The sequence below is a fragment of the Rhinolophus sinicus genome, linkage group LG05 (assembly GCF_036562045.2).
Source record: "Rhinolophus sinicus isolate RSC01 linkage group LG05, ASM3656204v1, whole genome shotgun sequence".
Classification (NCBI taxonomy): domain Eukaryota; kingdom Metazoa; phylum Chordata; class Mammalia; order Chiroptera; family Rhinolophidae; genus Rhinolophus; species Rhinolophus sinicus.
Window position 1 is genome coordinate 53,120,077 of NC_133755.1, and position 21,592 is coordinate 53,141,668.

The following is a 21,592-nucleotide window of genomic DNA, read 5'->3' on the forward strand; positions in this document are numbered from 1 at the left end:
CCCTTTTCTCAATCTCACTGCCAGGAAATGTACAAGTCAAGAGCTTGGTTAGCATGGTAGGAAGGAGACTACTTATTTTTTGTCTGGGGTGTTTTAGCGACTGTAATCGGCAGTTTGTTCCTTGGGGGCGGGGCCCTGGTATTGTAAGATATTTAGTTCATTTAAGAACTTCCCTTTCTTTTAAGATTTAAGAAAATGTCTTACCTACTAAATCATATGCAAAAACAACTTTCCACAGAAGCTGCAAGAATCTGAAGTTTCACAAGTACGTGTGCTGAGACACTTAAATCAGTCATTTTTCTTTCAATATATTTTATTCTGATGAAATTACAAAAGTAGATACAAAATATTTTTTTTAAAGTACAGTTAACTGACTTAGAAAAATAGATAAAGCCCCTAAAGGTTTAAAAATACAACATAAATTTTCATGTAAAGAACATTTAAGAATAGTTTCGATAACCAAAACTTATGCAAGCTATTTTTTGACGTAGACCATAGAATGTTGTGCTATAATAAATCTATAGCACACTAGCAATCCATTTGGATTTATAGAATATGCGTTTGGAACAGAATGTGATGAGAAAACCCAAGTGAATTTCAATGCAGTTGCTTCAATAAAATTACTGCTATTGCATGGAGTATCTTCAAAGCGTTTTACAGTCTGAAGTATCACAAAAACACAGGAAGACTGAGGGACAACTATTTTCCCTTTGTCAGAATTCGACAACAGTAAAAATCAAATTCACTTACTGAACAGGTATGAGGAGGAAATGTTCCTGTTGAAGGTGCTCAGTTTGGTGTCCCAGCCGGCATTTTTCAGGCCAGAGTTCTACAGACAGGAGAGCCTCCTATAACCAGGCAGAGGTTAACACCAGCGCCATGACTGGGGCCGCCTGGACACAAATTTCTAGGACTTACACTCTGGGCCCGATTTGTTTACGCTTATGAGGTAATAACGTTAAGTTCAGAAGCTCCACTTCTTGTGTAACCTCACTGCTCTGAGAAAAGCACAACAGTGATTAAAAAGTTCAAACCACCACCAGGATTACTCCTCTTGTCTCACACTAAGAAAACTTTCCTTTTGTTGTTATCAGAGTTATGATGAATACAGATTTGCATTTCTTGAGCAGGCAGCTACATGAGCTAGGGCTCTACAAGTCTAAAATGAAAGGAAATACTTTGTTAGCTGGCAGCCCTCTAAAATCCCTTTATTCAGTCTGGAGAAGGATACATTTGGCTGTCAATACAAAAACTGTAGTACAAGGAAGTTTCAATATTCAAACAAATATCTGCATCTCATTGTCCAAAAGTTTTTTTAAAGGCCTGGAAATAAAAGCACCAAAGGATTAACTGCGTAATTTACAAAGTCCTCTCCACCCCATGACTGTTGTGTGAGGAGCAGCGAATCAGACAGACACTGAGAGATGCCTTATGATTGGGAGGGGGCAGGGAAGGGAGTGTTGTGAACAGACAGACCCTGGGCACAGGGAGATAAATCAAAAGTGAGAGGAGTCAAAAACAGACTGATTTCTTCCAAGTCTTATCCAAGGTTGGCCCTCTAGCCAAGTCAGGGAAGTGTCATCCTCTCCCCTTCCTCCAATTCCCTCTTCAACTCTGTTATCATTGTATGTAAACAAATGTTAACACTAATGTTTAGATGCACTGTTGGTTAAACCAGATTAGCTTGGGAACCTGGTAATATTCCAATATTTTTTTGTTAAAAAGAGGACATTCTGACTCTCAAATTACCAACAATTTTATGTTTTATTAATAAGAGGCCTTTACTACTATTCTAACATGACCATCTTTGGTTCGTTTTAGGGCTGAGTCATGAAGAGAGGGAGGATTTCTATCACTGAAAATAAATGGGAAAAAGTGAGAACCCTTTTGTTGAGAATATTTGAAATACTAGAAATGATGATGAAGGTATAACCCTAGTTAAATCTAATTTCATTATTTGCAGACTTAATTAAAGCCAACAATGTTTAAAGTCAAGAGGCAGTTAACACTCTAGATGGCATTTAGAAACTTGCTTTCTTATTTGTAAATGATCAATATAAACATACAAACCACCTGACATAAGTTTGAATAAACTTAAACTGTGGATTGTGGAATTTCCCATAGAAGGCTTTTCTCTTTTTTCCATAGTTGATTATTCCACTCTTTAATTCCTGAAACAATGAGGTATTGTTTCTGCCTAAATCAAATAAAATGTTGTTTCCTTTAAAATTCTGTATGTTTAAGAATTTATTGAAATTGTTATAAAAATGAAGTTTCTAAGCAATTCTTTTCTTGTATACTCTAGTGGAATAATAAAAATAAATATCCAAAAAACCCTGTCAAAACTAACCTTTGTCAAAGCCATCAAGGAAGTTGGTGAGTACTTTGTAAAAGTCACAGCTCTGCATCAGAATGCTGACCAAGTGGCGCCAACATTGCAAGTCTTTAGTGTACCTGTGGTCAGTACATTTTTAAACTGTCAGAAACCTAATGAAAATCAGATCTTTTCTTCACTAATGAGAAAGATTCTTTTAATCCCAATAGAAACAGAATTTCAAGTTTTGATCCAAAAACAATTATAACAGGATGAAGCCCCAATGGGGGCTCAACAGACTTTTTCTTTTACTTATTCTTCCCATTTTTGTCTCCTTTAAACACACACACACACACACACACACACACACACACACACACACGAATAGGTAACACACCAAACTTTTAGCTGTTATAAAATGTGTACACCTTTCAAGGTTTTTTTTAATTACGGTTTTCCTGAAGTTTTATCCTTATTGGGATAAAGTTTGTGCATTTCTACATTACTCTTAACTAAGTCTCAAGTCACAATAAAAACATATAGGAGTGATTTTTTTAAAAAAGGGAAACTCAAAACAAAATAATCAAGTAATCGGAATACTTTGTTCCATTCTCTTATCTGGAATTTCAAGGCCTCTGAAAGACAATGTGAATGAAGATAGTGGTTTTGAGATCTAAATTTGTCATAAATTTTTGCCAGTTTTCTTTTTCTCAGCCTGAAGCTGCATATTAAAATTAATCTGAATGAAGTATTTCAAAATAAAAATCTACAAGACCATCCTTAGATGCCTTAAAAAATTATTTCTGATACACACTCCTAAACATTTAGGTTCATATATGAAGAAAATCCCAAATAAAGATTAAAAAATAAAGTAATTTTTGAAATAACTTTGGTTACTGCCACACATATGATGATTTAAATTGCAATTGTGGATTTTGAAAAAATATACATACATGTATTATCTATAAAAACACTAGTGTACAACTTCAAACTAAAAGCTTATCCAAAGTGACACACATATTCTAAATCTTAAGGAAACTTAAAAACATCCCTTCTATTTGTAAAATAAAAGCAGAATAAAACTGATCTGATTGTGTTATGAGGAAATTTGTTGTGGAAACTTATTAATAAATTATTGATGGAAATTCTTAATATCCATTATACTGTAACCTGAAAAAGACTAAATCTTCAATAAAAGAATAGTAAGTAAACTGATAAACTACAGGTTAATAATCACATAAATCAAGTGTGATTCTGTGACAATAACAGGAGTGGTCACACAGTGCCTCAGATTTGGCTGTGTCCTGCATTTCTCACTCTGAAGATATTAGGCCAACCAACCTTCGGGACAATTTTTATCAGTAGACTCAGACAATGGGTGTCTTTTTATCCTGTTACAAAGTTTATATCACTAGTTTATAACAGACAGCAACGAGATAGCTCTACAGCATTAGATGAAGCAAGAGGATAACTGTGTTGTAGAAGAAACATTTATCTGTCCTTCGATCCAAGCTTCTCAATCAATTCCTGAAGAGGTGCCAACTCACGCCTATCAATCAGATTAAACTCCTAAAAAGAGAAAAAATAAAATTTAAAAATAGATCTGAAATTAAAACTCTGTCAATACCATTCAGAGAAGGGACTCTCAACCCTAGTTTTCTGAAATCTGAAAGAATGATGAAATGATCTCTGTGAACATTTTAAAATGTGATTTTTTTACTCCCCTTTTTAAAATATAAGGAACTTACTAAATAAGCAATTGTACATTATTAGCATGATGCTCACTGTGTAAAACACTAAAATCAAAACTGTATGTTTGTATTTACATAGAAATTATTTGAAAACTATACACTGAACCTTTGATAGTGGCCACCTCTGAGCAGTGGATCTTTTCCTTTCATATAGCTGTATCTATAGCTATATTGTATACATAGCTATGCCCTGCAACAATCTCAGAAGGAAGACAGAGAAGAGTACAATACATTCTCCTTTGTGTGACACACAGAATTCTAATACACAATACTTACTACAAAGCTACTGGTTTTTCCACCAAAAAATAGTATCTAGATACATTTGTATTTTGCATAATTATATATCCCTAAAGTGAGGCTAAAGAAGTCCCAATTCTTTTATTTCTTTTGCAATGTGAATTATTTTGATTTTTAAAAGTTCCAATTCCAACTTAAGGCCCATAAGGCAATGGGCCACATTTCTGAAAGGGGTGGCCCTTTATTAAGTTTCTAGCTACTGATTTCATAAGATTTGGCCTGAGATGGGACTTCTGGAAACTCAATCCATGATAGCAGCTAACAGGTTCTTCTAAAAGTTTCTCTTCTAGGCATAAACATCTCATGAAACAAGCCAACCGCAGGTGTTTTTCATAGCATCCCTTCACACAGCAGTGGCAATGGAACTGAAGGGTATTAACAAGCTTTCTTGGGGTTTCGGTGTTCCTTGTCATATCCTAACCAGAGATCTGGGCAGCCAGAGGCAGAAAGCCCAAAATGGGGGGTGATGCTTTCTATGCTGCTACACACGTCATTAAGATAAACAATGCAGAAAAGAGAACCCTGCTTATACTTAGCTCTACATATATAAATAAGATTCTATAAGTTGCTCTTTATTAAATAAAGTTATCAAGTCAAATGTGTCCAATTCAAAGGACACAGAAGTCAACAGGTTCAACTTACCTGAACAAAGAAAATAAAGTGCTTAAAGGAGGTGTTGAGGTGGGCCTCCTCTTGCAGCTGCATCACAGAATCAAAGTGCTGGTGATAAATATGGGCATAAACCCTGAACAGACGCTTTAGAATGGTCTTTGCCACAGACATAAAGTTTTTGGGAAATGGGACACCTATAATCAAATATACATATATATCCATTAGTCTTTTATCTAATTGAACAGCAGCAAGTTTAGACACAGCCAAGAGCAACTCCAACACAGAAAGATACACATTCACAAATACAAGCCGATATTTTCATATATTTTTTCAAAGACAAGGGAAAACAGAATCCCAAACCTAAGTATATGAGGTTATGTTCACATACCACACTTTTTCTAACTGCCTTAGAATAGCAGGCACAGGTATCAAAAGTTATATACGCTGCTACTGAATCAAAGTTAAAATAAACATAATTTTAGTTGTTTAATAGTGAAGAGTTTCTTCTTAAGCTTAACTGCAACAAGAATAAGCATTTTGACTATAAACAGAAAATTTTTACTCTTTGTTATTTGTAACTCTAAAAAATTTTTTTACATACTCAGCTAGGACTGGAAACTCTCCTAAGCAAAAGAAAAAAAAAAGAGCACATTCTGAGACATCATAATTTACTATTCACAAATAAAAAGTATTTTATCTTCTGAATTACTCTGAAAAGCTAGTTTTCTTTCTTAAACTAGAAGTCCCCAACTTTTTAATTTTTTAAAAGTGCTATTTTCATTTTCTTGTAGTCTAAGAAGGGCATATACTTCCTGAAAAAAAGGAGGAAAGGCAGCTCCCTATTTTTCAAAGAAAATAAACACCTCCTTAGAAAAGAACTGGGAACGGGTTTGGTAATCTCTCCAAACAGTGCAGGTGGGGATGTGACTGGTTACATTGCTGAGAATTTTGGTTGACAAGACCAAAGTCTCTTAGAAGGTAGGGATAGGAAAAAGACAAGACAAATGGCACTGAGTATAGTAAATAAACACAGAAGAAGGCATCTGCTTCCAAAGTAACCTAGATTAGTTGGCCTTAAACGTCTGTTCCAGAACATTACTCTTGAAACTTTCTTTAATCTTTCAGAGGATAAAGGCTAAAAACTCTTTCTCCTTCTCTGTGTTTTATTTCTCAATCAGTCCTCAATAGCTTGAACTTTAGTATCTTTTGCTCTCAGAAGCTGATTTTTGTGGGGGGTTCCCCCACCCCCAGTCTGGGCTGACAACTTGCCCTTTCAAACATTATTCTGAAACTTATGGGCATGTTTTCTGAACTGGGATTTTGTTTTTATGTATTATAATATGGATTTTAAGTCAAACTCCTTTTCGCTCAGAATTTACAAATGGGCAAGATCTTGCTAATGAAAGGAACAGTAACAACTTGGATATATTAGTTTAAAAATGAATAATGAAGATTCACCGAATATGAATAAATAACCGGCATAAGTAAGACGTGGATAATAATTAGGTAGAAAAGAATTCCAGAACATTAGGATAAATTATTGTAGAATGGGAAGCTGAAAAGAGAATAAAGTCAAAAATATTCTTTATCCTCCATAAGAGGAAAACTTGAATAAAGAAATATAATTTGTTTTAATCTAAGCTCAAGCTTTCCAAGCTCAATTGAACAGAAACAGTCACGCATAGTCAACATACAACAATGAATCAGTGAAAAAGGAAATAAAAGGTTTAATAGAACGGAAAAGCTCACCAACAGCAAACAGACCAAGTGTAACGACATGATATAAATTTTTCTCCTGAAAGAGCCTCTGATTAGACTACAAAAAAAGAACTCTGCTATGGTCTGAATGTTTGTGTCCTCCCACAGCAAAATCCTTATGATGAAGTCCTAACCTCCTGGGTGATGACATTAGTAGGTGGAGCCTTTGGGAGGTGAATTGGTCGCGAGGGCAGAGCCCTTGTGAATGAAATTAGTGTCCTTATGAAAGATGCCCCAGAGAGATCGCCCTTCCTCTCTGTGAAGATAGGTGAGAAGTCAGCAGTCTGCAGTTTGGAACTGGACCTTCACCAGAACCCAACCATGCTGGCGCCCTGATCTTGGACTTTCAGCCTTCAGAAGTGTGAGAAATAAATTTCCGTTGTTTATATGCCATACAGCCTCTGACATTTTTGTTAAAGCGGCGCGAACAGACAAGACAGAATCCCACAATACGCTCTTCGTAAGACAACCTTAAACTGAAAATGACAAGGACTAATGTCATCCATGAATACCAATGCCAAAATCTTAATCCAAGTATTAGCAAATAAAAAATACTCTTCCAGGAGAGCATTAAAAAAGTAATGGAAAAACCTTATGGTCATCAACAACAGATACAGGAAAGGTATCTGGCAAAATTCTACAACCATATCTGACCTAAAAAAATTCACACACCTCTCACCAAAAGCAAGATTCCTGCTTAATGCTGAAGTACTAGAAGCACTCACATACACAGGGTGCCAAAACAATGTAGAGACATTTTAAGAAAGGAAAAACTATATTAAAATTGTAATACTCAATATATACTGATAACAAAAGATGAATACAAGTCATGTGTATACATTTTTTGGCAGCCCCCGTATAAGGAAGCAAGAAAAGGATGTTTGCCGTCATCACCATTAGTCAGCACTGCTCTGAAAATACCAGTTGGTGCAATTAGGTAAGAGTTACACAAGAAGTATACATATCACAAGGAAGAGGCAAAATTATTATCTCAGTATGATGTAACTGTATTCTTAAAAAACTCAAGAAAATCAACAGAAACAATCAAAGTCTGATGGTCAATTATAAAATTTATATAAAAACCAACATCTTTTCTATATACTAAACAATAACCAGTTAGAAACCAGATATCAATAAAAAATATTAAATGCCTAGAAATAATCTTAAGAAACTTGAAGAATTAGCATAAAGTAAACTACAGAATTTTACAAGAGGAATAATAAGAGACATGAATAAATGACGAAATATACCTTGTTCTTAGATAGACAGTATTGTCAAGAGAACAAGAAACCCTGTTAATCTAAAAATTGAATGAAATCATAATCAAAATCTCACAAAGTTTCTTTTTTTTAACCTTGACAAAATGATTCTAAGTTCTTTGGAAGAACAAATATCCCAGAAGAGCCGTGAATATTCTGAAAAAGAAGAGCAAGGAAGAGAGACTAGCCCTACAAGATGCTCAAAGATGTACGGCCATGGTTAATTAAAACAGTGGGGAACAGATAAAGGGATTAAAAGACTCCAAAATATGTAGCACTCTGATAATCAGGGGAGAAAAGACACATGTATTTGACAAATAGCACTGGACAAACTGACTAGCATTTATAATAGGAAAAAAAAATGAAGGGAACATTAAGAGAAAAAAAATTCCTGACAAGATTTAAATGTGAAAACAAAACTAAAGAAGTACTAAAATGAAAATATGGACAAATATTTTTATAATACTGAAGGAGGGAACACCTTTCTAATCACTGATTAAATTCTAGACATCATTAAAGAAAAGATTAATAGGACAAAATAAGAAAAGTTATATATAGTAAAAGTACCTCATGAACACAAGACAAAAGGCAACCTGGAGAAAAATACATAGAACATGTATGACAAAGAGCTAATATCCTTAACATACAAAGAAATGGACAAAGGATAGAAACAGAAAACACAATGATTAATAAACCATAAAATGTTCAATCTCATCAATATTTTTAAAATGTACCTTAAAACTAATGTATGTGCCCAAATTATGAAAGATTTAAAAAATGGTAACAACCAGTATTGGTGAAGAAACATAGGCAGACACAAACATGTCTGAAGGGAGTATACATTTATACTATTTTTGGATAGAAATTTGGCAATCTGTTACATTTTCTTAAAGTAACAGCTTTAAAAAGAACACATTTATTATTTAAAAAGAAAAACAGTTCTACAACCTTAACTCACCAATCTTAGAAGGAAAAAGAGTTTCATCATCAAGTTGATCCTGAACCCAAGTCATCAAATAGTCAATGTATTTTGGTGCAGAACATTTGATTGGCTTTTTAATATTAGTACCATCTGCCCAATGATATTCATATCTGAAGAGAGAAAGGTTTTACTGATCAAGTTATCAAAAACATCAACAAAGGTGCAACTTATAATCAAAGTAGGTTCACATTTTGTCAACGGAAGTTATGCGTATCTTTAGTAAATTACCTAAACATACACTGAAGATTACTGAGAGCTTCCTATAGAATGATTCTGAAATGTGATGGTTATACCGGAGGAAAGGAAGAGGAAAGGAAGATGATGTGGCAGCTGGCAGTGCCAGAATGGATGTTTTCTAACACAGCCCTGGGAAAAATAAAGGAACTGCATTCCTGTCTGTTAGGCTAAAGGTGCAGAGGCCTGGGGAAGGAGCTGATGGATCAGCACATTCTGAGGTCCTTGGCCATCAAGTTATTACCATGTGAGTCAAGATTATAAAACCCTGTTTCTTGAAAAGGGTGTTAAAGACATCCTTAGTTAGGCATGCATCTTTCCCCCCCTCACCTTTGCTGAGTTAGAACGATTAACAAAACTTATACAAACTTCACTGTGTAAAGCATTTAAGCCATAGATAACTTTAATTTTCCTACTTATTTTACTTAAATTTCTTTTAAGAAAGTTTGAGAAATGAAACTTAAAACAACACAAAATAAAAACATCTCTCCTGAAATACTATAATAAAAATAGGACTACAAACTCATTAGGGATCTATTTACCCTTTATACCTGTAGCAACTTCAAATTCAGAATAGACAATTTTTCCCAAGAGGTAAATATCTTGATACCATCTATTATCACATAAAATCAGCCATCTACTATAGGGAAAAGATTAGATGGAAACAGACTAAAACATTAATCCCATCACACCTTGCCAACATTAAGGATGACAAAGAGTTCCACCTCTTTCTCAAATATTTCTTGAAATTTGTTATAGACAAATTTTTCTAGCATCTTTAAGCCAGATAACTGAAGCAGCACTATTTGGAAGTAATTAACACAAAATCAGCACAAGAAAAAAATAATCAAATACTAAAGAATCAACTAAAAACTCTTTTAAGAAATTGATTTAAAAACCAGAAACAGCGCAGTGCTCCTAACGCCGATGTCGTCGCTGGTTCGATTCCCACATGGGCCAGTGAGCTGCGCCCCCTACAGCTAAGATTGTGAACAACAGCTCTCCCTGGAGCAGGGCTGCCGTGAGCACCCCGACGTTGGTTTAAGTTACCGCAGGCTGCCGTGACTACTGTGTGACTACTGCGTGCTGCCGTAAGTGGCCTGCGGCTGGCGAGAGCTGCCGGTGAGCCGCTGAGCGGCCGGCCAACAACTGTAGACCGCCTGCCTGCCTCAGCCGGGGTGGGGCCGCAAGGCTCATAATACCAGCATGGGCCAGGGAGCTGTGTCCTACACTGGACTGAGAAACAACGGCTTGAACCGGAGTGCGGGGGAGGGGGAAGAAGGGGAAAAAAAAAGAATTACACAAATAGCATTTAAAAAAAATAAAAACCAGAAACGGAACCATACTGTAATAAAATTGAAAAATAAAACATAACTTTTGCAATGCAAGGTAAACCTAATTTTTTTTCCTTTTACTTCTACAATTGAACATTCACACTTACTATAATGCAATTACAAAATCAAACCCTAAGTACCAAATGCCAAAGTATTTAATAACTAAAAGCTCATAGGTAAGTATTCAAGATCTCATAAAATTTGACGGTTTTTACACAAGGAATCAGGTAAGAAAAATAAAAAGTCTTTATTTAATTTCTATCAATTAGTGATCAGCTTTATTTAGTAATTCAAATACCTATATACTAGGCAGTAACAAGTACCTTGGACCTGCAGACATGACTGGACAGCTTGCTTCAGTGCAGAATTCTGTAATAGTTCCATATAACATGTTGATCTGGTTGAAGAAATCCACAGCTGGAAAGATAAAAGCAGAATTGCATTAAAATGTCTGTGTAAGCACAACAAAACATCAGACCTCTCAGTTGAAGGATAAATAGATAATGCAAATTGTTGGGAGATTCAACAATCCAGAGAGAGATACTGAAAATTTTTTTCTCTTTGTAAGTTCTCATACCCAAGTGAAGTTAACTTTCAAATATACTAAACTTTTAACCAGTATATAACAGCAGAAAAATAAAAGTTAGACACTTCTAACTTAATGGTGACTACCACATCGTTAGGGAATGATTCCATCCAAGGGAATGAAAAAAATCCATTGCTTCTTATCAATCTGGACCAAACAATACCATCTCTGTTACAAGAGTGTTATAGAATATATTGTGAGGGAGGCAGTATATCAGTTATTAATAGGCATTTAAAAAATCTAATTCACCATAAAAAATTGAGGCCTAATGAATACTAAGGATATAAAAAAGCCATGGGATGATGTTCATTGCCCTGGAGTCTCCAGCTAACAGAAGGGACACAATTATAAGAGATGAATAACAACATATGAGAAGATAGTATCCAAAGGCCAACAATAAGTGTGACCGTTCAGAGAAAAGGCAACATATTGACGAGTTGAGGGTGTCAGGGAGTACTTCCTAAAGGAGCTTCAGCTAGATCTGGAAGAAAATGGAAGAGGAAGGGGATCAGTGAGACATACACTCTTGTGCAAAGAGAATGACATAAGCCTTAAAACCACACAAGTTTTCAAAAATGTTTTAGTTCCCTGTCTAAAAAGGAGTACCTAAAAATCCACTAGGCCTTCTCCAAGTTTCTTAAAATAAGATTAAAAAGTTCCACTTGTCAAAAGGAATTTTGTACAAAACTCCCTTTAGTAAACCTTTCTCTTAGTCATGTTTCTAAGAAAGTAATACTAAGCATTCAATATTCATTCAAAACAAAGAGTATGCCCAGATGGAGTGCCAGCTTATTGGTCTAAAGCTTCTCTTCTCTAAATGTGGTCCAGGGATTCCGTTTCAGGGGGGGAATCTGTAAGGTTGGAACTATTTTAATCGTTCTTTTCACTCATTCTCTCAGGAGGCCCAGTGGAGTTACCCACAGGCTCCACCACAACAGACTGAATACAGAAGCAGACATGAGAATCCAGCTGTCTCTGATCAAGTCAGACATTAAGATTTACAAACATATAAAAACAATGCCATACTTCTCACTAAGATTTATTTTGGAAAATACTCATTTTCATTAAAAAAAAAAAATGTTAACAGGTAATGGGTATATTATTGCAATTTTTAGATAAATTTAAAAATAAGTATAGTATTTGAGTTAAGTTTTCTGAACACCTAAAACTTACACCTTCAGGAGCTGCCTTTTTTCTTTTAACCAATTAAATAATGTTCTTTCAAAAAAAATCAGTAGTATTTAAAATTTCTCAGTTTTAATTTCTAACACAGTAAGTATCACTAGACATAACCTAAATACCGCCTTTTCCCGAAAGACCTAGCCGGACAACCAGCTCTAATGCGTCTTTTTGAGCAAAAAATATAAGACCATTATATTATACATTATAATATATAATATAATATAAATAATATACCTGTTCTTATAATAAAATAAGACCCGGTATATATTATATTGTTATATATTATATTAATGATGTTACATTATGTTCTATGTTATGTTACACCCGAACTTATAGTAAAATAAGACTGGGTCTTACTTAGATTAATTTTTGCTCCAAAAGACGCATTAGAGCTGATTGTCCAGCTAAGTTCTACTTTGGGGGAAACAGTAATTAAAAGCTCTTCGGGGTTCCCAATAAATTTTAAGAGAATAAAGGGATCCTGAGACCAAAAGGATTGAAAACAGTTGATTAAGAGCAAAGAAAAATCTAAGGCTGAAGAAGGACAACAGACGCCTTCAGAATAAAAGATGATAATTTGAGTAAGGTTTGAAAAAAAAGGGTCTTTTTTGAATATATATACTTCACATGGTTCACATATCAAAATATATAGAAATGTGCGGGAGAAAAATCTGAATTCCAACCACTCCAAATCCTCCCTGTCTCCTGCCCCCTAAATTTCCTTATCCTGTCTTACACGAAAAATAACATCTTACATAGTTCCACGCTTTTTTTTTTTATCTTAGTAATATGCACAATGGCTTTTTAGTGAGCTGAGAAAAACAAAAATTTTTTTATTGTGTCTACTACAAAATTTTAAATTACATTTGTAGCTTACACATTGTATTTCTAACAGACAGTGCTGATGAAGGCAACAATTATCAACAGCTGATTAATACCACATAAAAAGACAACTAGACACTATGGGAGTATCTACACTATTGGAAGTATATACCACCACCTATGAAGTAGTCTTACAAACAAAATCAAATCTGATTGATTCAAGTTCTAAATCTGTGCTAGCATGGTAGCCATTGGCCACATAGTATGGCTACTTATATTAAAATGAAATTAAATTTAAAATTCAGTTCTGCAATCACATTAGCCACATTTCAAGTGCTAAATGGCCAATGCAGATATGGAACATTTGCATCATCAGAGAGAGTTCTACTGGACAGTGCTGCTCCAGATCTAACATTTACAGGAAATAAAAGGAGGAAAAGAACATCATAATGGATGCCTTGGGGATACGGTCAACAAAATACACACTGTGGAGAACAAATGAACTGACTTCTTCAAGAACAACAAAACAGCAAGGGAAAAAAAGACTATAATGAGGGGAAACCTAGGCATTAGAGATTTAAGAAACATATGTACAGGCTTCCTGGATCCTGATTTAAGCCAACCATACATTAAAAAAAAAAAATGTTAACAGGTAATGGGTATATTATTGCAATTTTTAGATAAATTTAAAAATAAGTATAGTATTTGAGTTAAGTTTTCTGAACACCTAAAACTTACACCTTCAGGAGCTGCCTTTTTTCTTTTAACCAATTAAATAATGTTCTTTCAAAAAAAATCAGTAGTATTTAAAATTTCTCAGTTTTAATTTCTAACACAGTAAGTATCACTAGACATAACCTAAATACCGCCTTTTCCCGAAAGACCTAGCCGGACAACCAGCTCTAATGCGTCTTTTTGAGCAAAAAATATAAGACCATTATATTATACATTATAATATATAATATAATATAAATAATATACCTGTTCTTATAATAAAATAAGACCCGGTATATATTATATTGTTATATATTATATTAATGATGTTACATTATGTTCTATGTTATGTTACACCCGAACTTATAGTAAAATAAGACTGGGTCTTACTTAGATTAATTTTTGCTCCAAAAGACGCATTAGAGCTGATTGTCCAGCTAAGTTCTACTTTGGGGGAAACAGTAATTAAAAGCTCTTTGGGGTTCCCAATAAATTTTAAGAGAATAAAGGGATCCTGAGACCAAAAGGATTGAAAACAGTTGATCTAGAGCAAAGAAAAATCTAAGGCTGAAGAAGGCCAACAGACGCCTTCAGAATAAAAGATGATAATTTGAGTAAGGTTTGAAAAAAAAGGGTCTTTTTTGAATATATATACTTCACATGGTTCACATATCAAAATATATAGAAATGTGCGGGGGAAAAATCTGAATTCCAACCACTCCAAATCCTCCCTGTCTCCTGCCCCCTAAATTTCCTTATCCTGTCTTACACGAAAAATAACATCTTACATAGTTCCACGCTTTTTTTTTTTATCTTAGTAATATGCACAATGGCTTTTTAGTGAGCTGAGAAAAACAAAAATTTTTTTATTGTGTCTACTACAAAATTTTAAATTACATTTGTAGCTTACACATTGTATTTCTAACAGACAGTGCTGATGAAGGCAACAATTATCAACAGCTGATTAATACCACATAAAAAGACAACTAGACACTATGGGAGTATCTACACTATTGGAAGTATATACCACCACCTATGAAGTAGTCTTACAAACAAAATCAAATCTGATTGATTCAAGTTCTAAATCTGTGCTAGCATGGTAGCCATTGGCCACATAGTATGGCTACTTATATTAAAATGAAATTAAATTTAAAATTCAGTTCTGCAATCACATTAGCCACATTTCAAGTGCTAAATGGCCAATGCAGATATGGAACATTTGCATCATCAGAGAGAGTTCTACTGGACAGTGCTGCTCCAGATCTAACATTTACAGGAAATAAAAGGAGGAAAAGAACATCATAATGGATGCCTTGGGGATACGGTCAACAAAATACACACTGTGGAGAACAAATGAACTGACTTCTTCAAGAACAACAAAACAGCAAGGGAAAAAAAGACTATAATGAGGGGAAACCTAGGCATTAGAGATTTAAGAAACATATGTACAGGCTTCCTGGATCCTGATTTAAGCCAACCATACATTAAAAAAAAAAAAAAAAAATTGTACAGGACAATCAGGAAATGTGAACACTGATTGGATATTTGATAACAAAGGAATGATGGTATTGTAATTATCTTTAAAAGGGGAGCTATCTTTTAGAGATGCTGAAATATTTATAGATAAAATAATATGTCTGGGATTCACTTCTAAAGAATTAGGGTGAGATACATAGAAGAATCATGAATTGGCCATGAATTGATAATTACTGGAGCTGAATAATGGATACCTGGGAATTCACTGTACAAGTTTCTCTACTTCTGTATATTTGAAAATTTCCATTAAAAAGTTTTAAATATTCTGGAACATCTGAAATTCTTAATAGATTTAAACCTTTATCACCCAGAACTGATCTCATCTCAGAAATGATGTAATTCAAATCTCCAGCCTCAGCATATCCTCCCATGTCATGCCTTTGTCTTCTTGAACTTGAGTGACTTTCAGCTCATGGGTCCTTCCTTTTTCTTCCAATCTCTCAATTTCCTATGATTATTCCTAACTCACAACAATCAAGTGACTGGTGATCCAAACTGCAATTGACTTTTCTGTGTACACAGGCAGATGAGAGCTGCTGGCAGTGGGAACACAACTATACAGATGGATTCCCTACAAAGTCATGGTTCACCGCAGATAGAATCTTTGCATTTATTGATCTTTTATTTGACCCTACTCAGCTCCATTCTCCCTAGAAATTACCCCAAAGCACTCCTCATTTCTCCTCAGGTCTCTACTCAACCACAAAAGCTACAACCAACCAAGTACTCTGAAGAGAACTACAGTTTTAGATATATATGTATATGTTCCTTTAACAGATAATCTACTGTATTACAACCATTATACCTGTAAAATAAAATTCATTAAAAAAAAAAAAGATTTTAGGAAAATCCTCCTATAAACCAGCAAAGTTGAACATTATGAAAAACTTACTGTTAACGGCAATCCACTCATTGAGATCCTCTCCCTCTGGCAACATCACAGCTTGTCTCAGATTCCCACTTCCTAGAGTTGCCTCTGCATGTTTTAAGAGTTCATACTGATGAGACCCTTCAGGGATATTCTTCTTTGGTTTGAATGTTTTAGAAGAGCGGCTGCTGCTATTAGGTTAAAAGAAAAAAGTGTATCAATTTTTAGGACTAGAAGTAGAATGGCATAATTTTAGGCATTAAACTGCTCTGCAAAATAAAATAAAAAATACTGCCTGGAAAGTGACAGAATTAGCTGTGGTGGTGGTCGGATCACAATGAAAGAATGTTTTAAATTTCTTTCTTCACAAAGAAACAGGATTAGCAGCACAATTTCACAAAGAAGGCAATTTAACTATGTCTCATGCAACAGTCTGGTGTAATAGAAAGGGCACTTTAACCAAAAGAAGAAAAAACCTGGATTCTAGTCCTTGATCTGCCACTACCTCTGTGACTGCTTGAGAAATTTAAACTTCCTTTTGGCCTCAATTTCCACCTGTAAAAAATGGTGCTGGGAGGGAGGGAGCCTTAAGGTTCACATAGCTCAAAACTCCAATTTCTATATTAAAATATTTGGGATGCCACAAAGCAAACCACAGCAGAAGTAACACATTTTGAAGTTTTCAGCAGGAAAAATAAATGAGACAACTGGTTACTGAGGAAAAAAGAACAAGTTTTTATTCCTATCTCACACTATCCATAAGGAAGGTCTTCCTAACATGACACAAAACCCAGAAACCTTAAAAAAAAAAAGGGATTTCAAATCATAACAATTAATATTTTAATAACAGAGCAAAAAGACAAGTAACCAAAAAAATACTAGCAACACATATTACAAAGAATAAACTAAATAATAATGGGCTGAATAATAAAAATATAATTTGTTAAGAAAAAGGTAAGGAACCCTTTAGAAAAACGGGCTAAGGAGATGAACAGGCAATTCAGAAGGAAAAATAACATTGAGCAACGAACATCTGAAAGGCTGTTTAATTAAAGCAAGATTTATTTTTCCTCAATCTGAGTGTCAAAAATTAAAACCACCTAATTACATTAAATGTGTTATAGAGAAATTAGTACTTTAATACACTATTGGTGAAAGTGTTAGGTGTTTGGGGGAGGGCAATATGGCAGTGTATGTTAACACTGAAATGCTCCTCAATCTGTCCCTTCCACTTCTAGGTATCTCTCAAGATAAAAACAAGGATGCGTTTTTCAAGATTGCTTTTAATGGTAAAAAACCTGGAAACAATCCTAAGGTTTATTAAAAGAATGAATAAAACTATGACACATCCATGATACATCCATATCATACTCTATAGTAGTTAAGAACAAGATACAAGAACAAGATAGAACTACATGTATGCACATGTAAAGATCTCAAGACATGGTTAAACATAAATCCAAATGTATAGCAAGAACCCATTTTGTAAATGCATTGCAAGTGTCAGAATGGATACACCTAGGGGCGGCCAGATGGCTCAGTTGGTTAGAGCGTGAGCTCTTAAAGACAAGGTTGCTGGTTCAATTCCCACATGGGATGGTAGGCAGCGTCCCCTGCAACTAAGATAGAAAACAGCGACTGGACTTGAAGCTGAGCTGCGCCCTCCACAATTAGATTGAAGGACAACGACATGACTGGGAGCTGATGGGCCCTGGAGAAACACACGGTTCCCCAATATTTCCCAATAAAAATAAAAAAATAATAAAAAAAGAATGGATACAGTGATTACTTCTAAGAAGGGGTAAGGGAACAAAAACTGCGGGCTTTCACTTTACCCGAGTAATCTGAATTTTAAATAAGGCTGATTAAAAAGTAAAAAGGAATTACAAAAACAGTAGAAATCAAATATGGAAAATTCTTAACATGCTAAATACCTACATTTAATAGGGAAGTACTAAATTAGAAGGAATGGCCCTTCACAAATAGAAAGCTGTGAATGACAGGAAGCTACATATGGAAAACTAACCGAATGATGGCTCATGATTCAATATGATCTTCATCTAAATTAAGAATTTTGTGCTTCAAATGGCACTGTCAAGACAGTGAAAACAAAACAAAAAAAGAAAACCCAAAAAGTAAATAAATAAAAAGACAGTGAAAACAATCCACAAAATAGGAAAAAATATTTGCAAATCATAGATGTTATAAGGGACTTGTACCCAGGATAAAGAATTCTTACAACTCAAAAACAAAAAGACAACCCAATTTAAAAATGATCCAAGGTTGTCAACTATAATTAAAAATAAAAATGGTCAAAAGATTTGAAGACATTACTCCAAAAAAAATTTACAGGTGGCCAATAAGCACCCAAAGCTGTTCTACCTTCTCAGTCATTAGGGAAACGCGAATTAAAATCACAACGAGATACCATTTCACAACCATCTAGGATGATTATAATCCAAAAGACAACTAACAAATGCTAGCAAGGATGCTGGGAAAATGAAACTCAAACAGTGCTGGTGGGATGCAAAAAGGTGCAGTGATTTGAAAGTTTGGCAGTTCCTCAGAAGGTTAAACATAGTTACCAAGTAACTCAGCAATTCCACTTCTAGGTATATGGCTAATAGAAACGAACACATACATCCAATACAAAAGTTTGTAGTACACAAAAGTTCATAGCAGCATTATTCATAAAAGCCAAAAGTGGAAACTCAACTGTCCATCAACAAAACAAGGTTTAAAAGAAATAAACAGCCTTACATTTAGGTCCAATAAGCAACCAAGCAACTGTGCGTCCAAAAACAAACCACTAACTAAACATTAACTCATAAGACTTGGGGGACTGGGGAGAATGCTGTAGTGATATAGAAATTTGTAATTAACATCTAAATCATACAGACTTTCTGACATACTTTGGAGCCTATACCCTTAAAAAATAATCAAAAGGAGGGAAAAAACGATTTGGACAAAGATATTTCCAGTAGTGCTATTTTATAATAGCGAAAGAATCCAAATTTCTCAGAATAAGGAACTAGGTAGATAAACTCTAGTTATGACACACTATGTAACTTAATAAAATTTAATAAAAATGTCAAGTATGTGGGTGATGTGCGTAACTTTTTTAAAATGGATATTTATCCAACCATACAACACATATTTAAACAATATACTACGTAGAGGGAGCCGCTTGAGAATAATAAGGTGCTAGAGCAATGCTTCTCAAACTGCAGCACTCCACGTTTTCCTGGGGCGGCATTTTTCCGCTGGGTTCATTTAATACTGACGTTAATAAAGCTGGACAAACGGTGGAGTAAAAAGCTAAGTCAGCAAAGAATCGCTACTAGAAAAGACACCAGACTAGAGAAATGGGGAGCCCGCGGGGGGGCCTGGGGCTCCGCCCCCAGATCGTCCTTCCGACCTCAGGGGCGTTCGGGCGGAAAAGTTTGGAGGCGCTACCGGCTTTGGGGCCTGTCTGCTCCCCAGCCTTCTCGCTCCACTTCCTTTGCTTCGACCGTCAGCCTCGGCCCACGTCCTGGCCTGCCCGGTGGCCCCGAGCCGGGGCAAAACAAGCGCCGGCCACGCCGGGCCCGGCCCTCGCGTCAGACCCCGCTCTCCCCCCTTCCCCGCCCTCAGCCCTCAGGTCTAGACCCCTCAGCCGAGCCGCACTCACAAGAGGAAGCTCATCTTCTATCCTCAGAGGGGACGGGAGGGGGGCTGGCCCCCGCCGCGGTCAGGATTCGGAGCCGGCGCGGAAACCGGGACGGAGCCCACAGTCCTCAGCCCGCCGACAGCAGAAGCACCGGCCTCTGCTGCTCGGAGCCGGGGTCGAGCCGGTATAAGCCGGTGCAAGATGCTGCGCCCACCTCACGGGCCTCCCCCACCTAAGAGAGCTCAAATGCGGAACCAGCATAATCTCGCGAGAGAAGGCTTCGCTCTGCCCCGCCCCTCCCCGACAGGGACTGGACGCGCCCCTTTTCACCCCGCCCTCTTTTATAGCTCACCCAGTCATCACCTCTCCCAGTCACAGCCCTCAATCCGGGCCTTACTTCTCCCACAGGGGTGGTAGAGTTGCGGACCTGGACGGGGTGGGGGTACGTGTGGGGTGTGGGGGTATGAGGGTATGTGGGGTGAGGGTTGTGCGGGGGAGGGGCGGGCCTTGTATTTTTGCTTTTGGGTTACATTCCCTGGATAGCATGGAACATCTATGAATGCTGCAATTGTAAAAATGTAATTTTAAATTGACATATATTTCATATAGCATAGAAGTCACACTTTTAAAAAAAATGCTCGTGTTGTGTTTTTTAAGTATGTTCACAGAGTTGTGTAACCATCGCCACTCTTTAATTCTAGAATATTTTCATCACCCCCAAAAGAAACCAGTACCCATTAGCAGTCATTTACCATTCCTCCCTCCTCCCATCCCCTGGCAATAACTGGTCTACCTTTTTGTGTGCATTTGCCTACTCTGGATGTTTCATATAAATGGAACGATACAATATATGGTCTTTTGTGACTGGCTTCTTTCACCTAACTTGATGTTTTCAAGATTTATCCGTGTTGTATTATAGCATGTATCAGTACTTTATGCCTCTTTATGGATGAGTAATATTCCATTGTATGAATATATTATCCCTTATTTTATCCATTCATCTGTTGATGGACATTCTGTTGTTTCCACTTTTTAGCTGTTATGAATAATGCTGCTATGAACATTTCTGTACCGGTTGGTCATGAGGAGAAGTAGACGTTATCACCCCAAAATATGCCATTTAGGATACTATTTTAAGCTGGTTATTTTCAAGAAATAAAAGACTCTGAGAGAACTTTAATCTTCCCCCTAACTGCCTAAAAGAATTTAGATAGAGAACCTGCTCCGAAAGGGAACTGTTATCATATGTAACAATAATTTAATATGAACCAAGTGTGACAGACAGGAAGGAACCTAGCAAGGCCTTTTGATCAAAGTTTTCTTTGTGTCCCATTGTTTAAAATGACCCAGGAAACATTTATTTACCAAACATTTGCTTTTTCATCTCCATGTGAATTGTCTTCTTGTCCTTTGAAGTCCCAACTATAATCCTCTCTTCTTAGCTCAAGATGGTATGAAAGCCTTAACTGCCCATCTGTACTCTGGTCCTATGTTCTTAGGGAACCCTCATATATATACATACGTAATAAATTTGGTCATTTTCTCCTGTTACTCTGTCTCATGTTAATTTGATTATTAGTCCTGCCAAAAGAACTTAGAAAGGTAGGAGGAAAATTGTTTTTTCTTCCCCCACAGTCATAGGGTAACTATATGTGTAACTTTTTGAGGAACTGTCAGACTATTTTCCAAATCAG

The 21,592-nt window shown here is 35.9% G+C and overlaps 1 protein-coding gene across 2 annotated transcripts; it reads right to left on the minus strand.

Moving 5' to 3' along the window:
• Window positions 1-292: 292 nt before the first annotated feature.
• On the minus strand, window positions 293-20,165 carry MOB1A (MOB kinase activator 1A). Of its 2 annotated transcripts, none has more exons than XM_019750335.2 (6): window positions 19,920-20,165; window positions 16,274-16,437; window positions 10,865-10,958; window positions 8,950-9,083; window positions 5,005-5,168; window positions 293-3,883 (listed from the first exon to the last, which is right to left on the minus strand). In XM_019750335.2, the coding sequence occupies exons 1-6, from the start codon at window positions 19,931-19,933 to the stop codon at window positions 3,806-3,808; spliced, it is 648 nt and encodes a 215-aa protein (XP_019605894.1). In that variant the 5' UTR covers window positions 19,934-20,165; the 3' UTR covers window positions 293-3,805. The 2 variants fall into 2 exon arrangements, with proteins under 2 accessions (XP_019605894.1, XP_019605892.1); XM_019750333.2 differs by having other exon boundaries at window positions 16,274-16,440; window positions 19,920-20,164.
• Window positions 20,166-21,592: the final 1,427 nt, after the last annotated feature.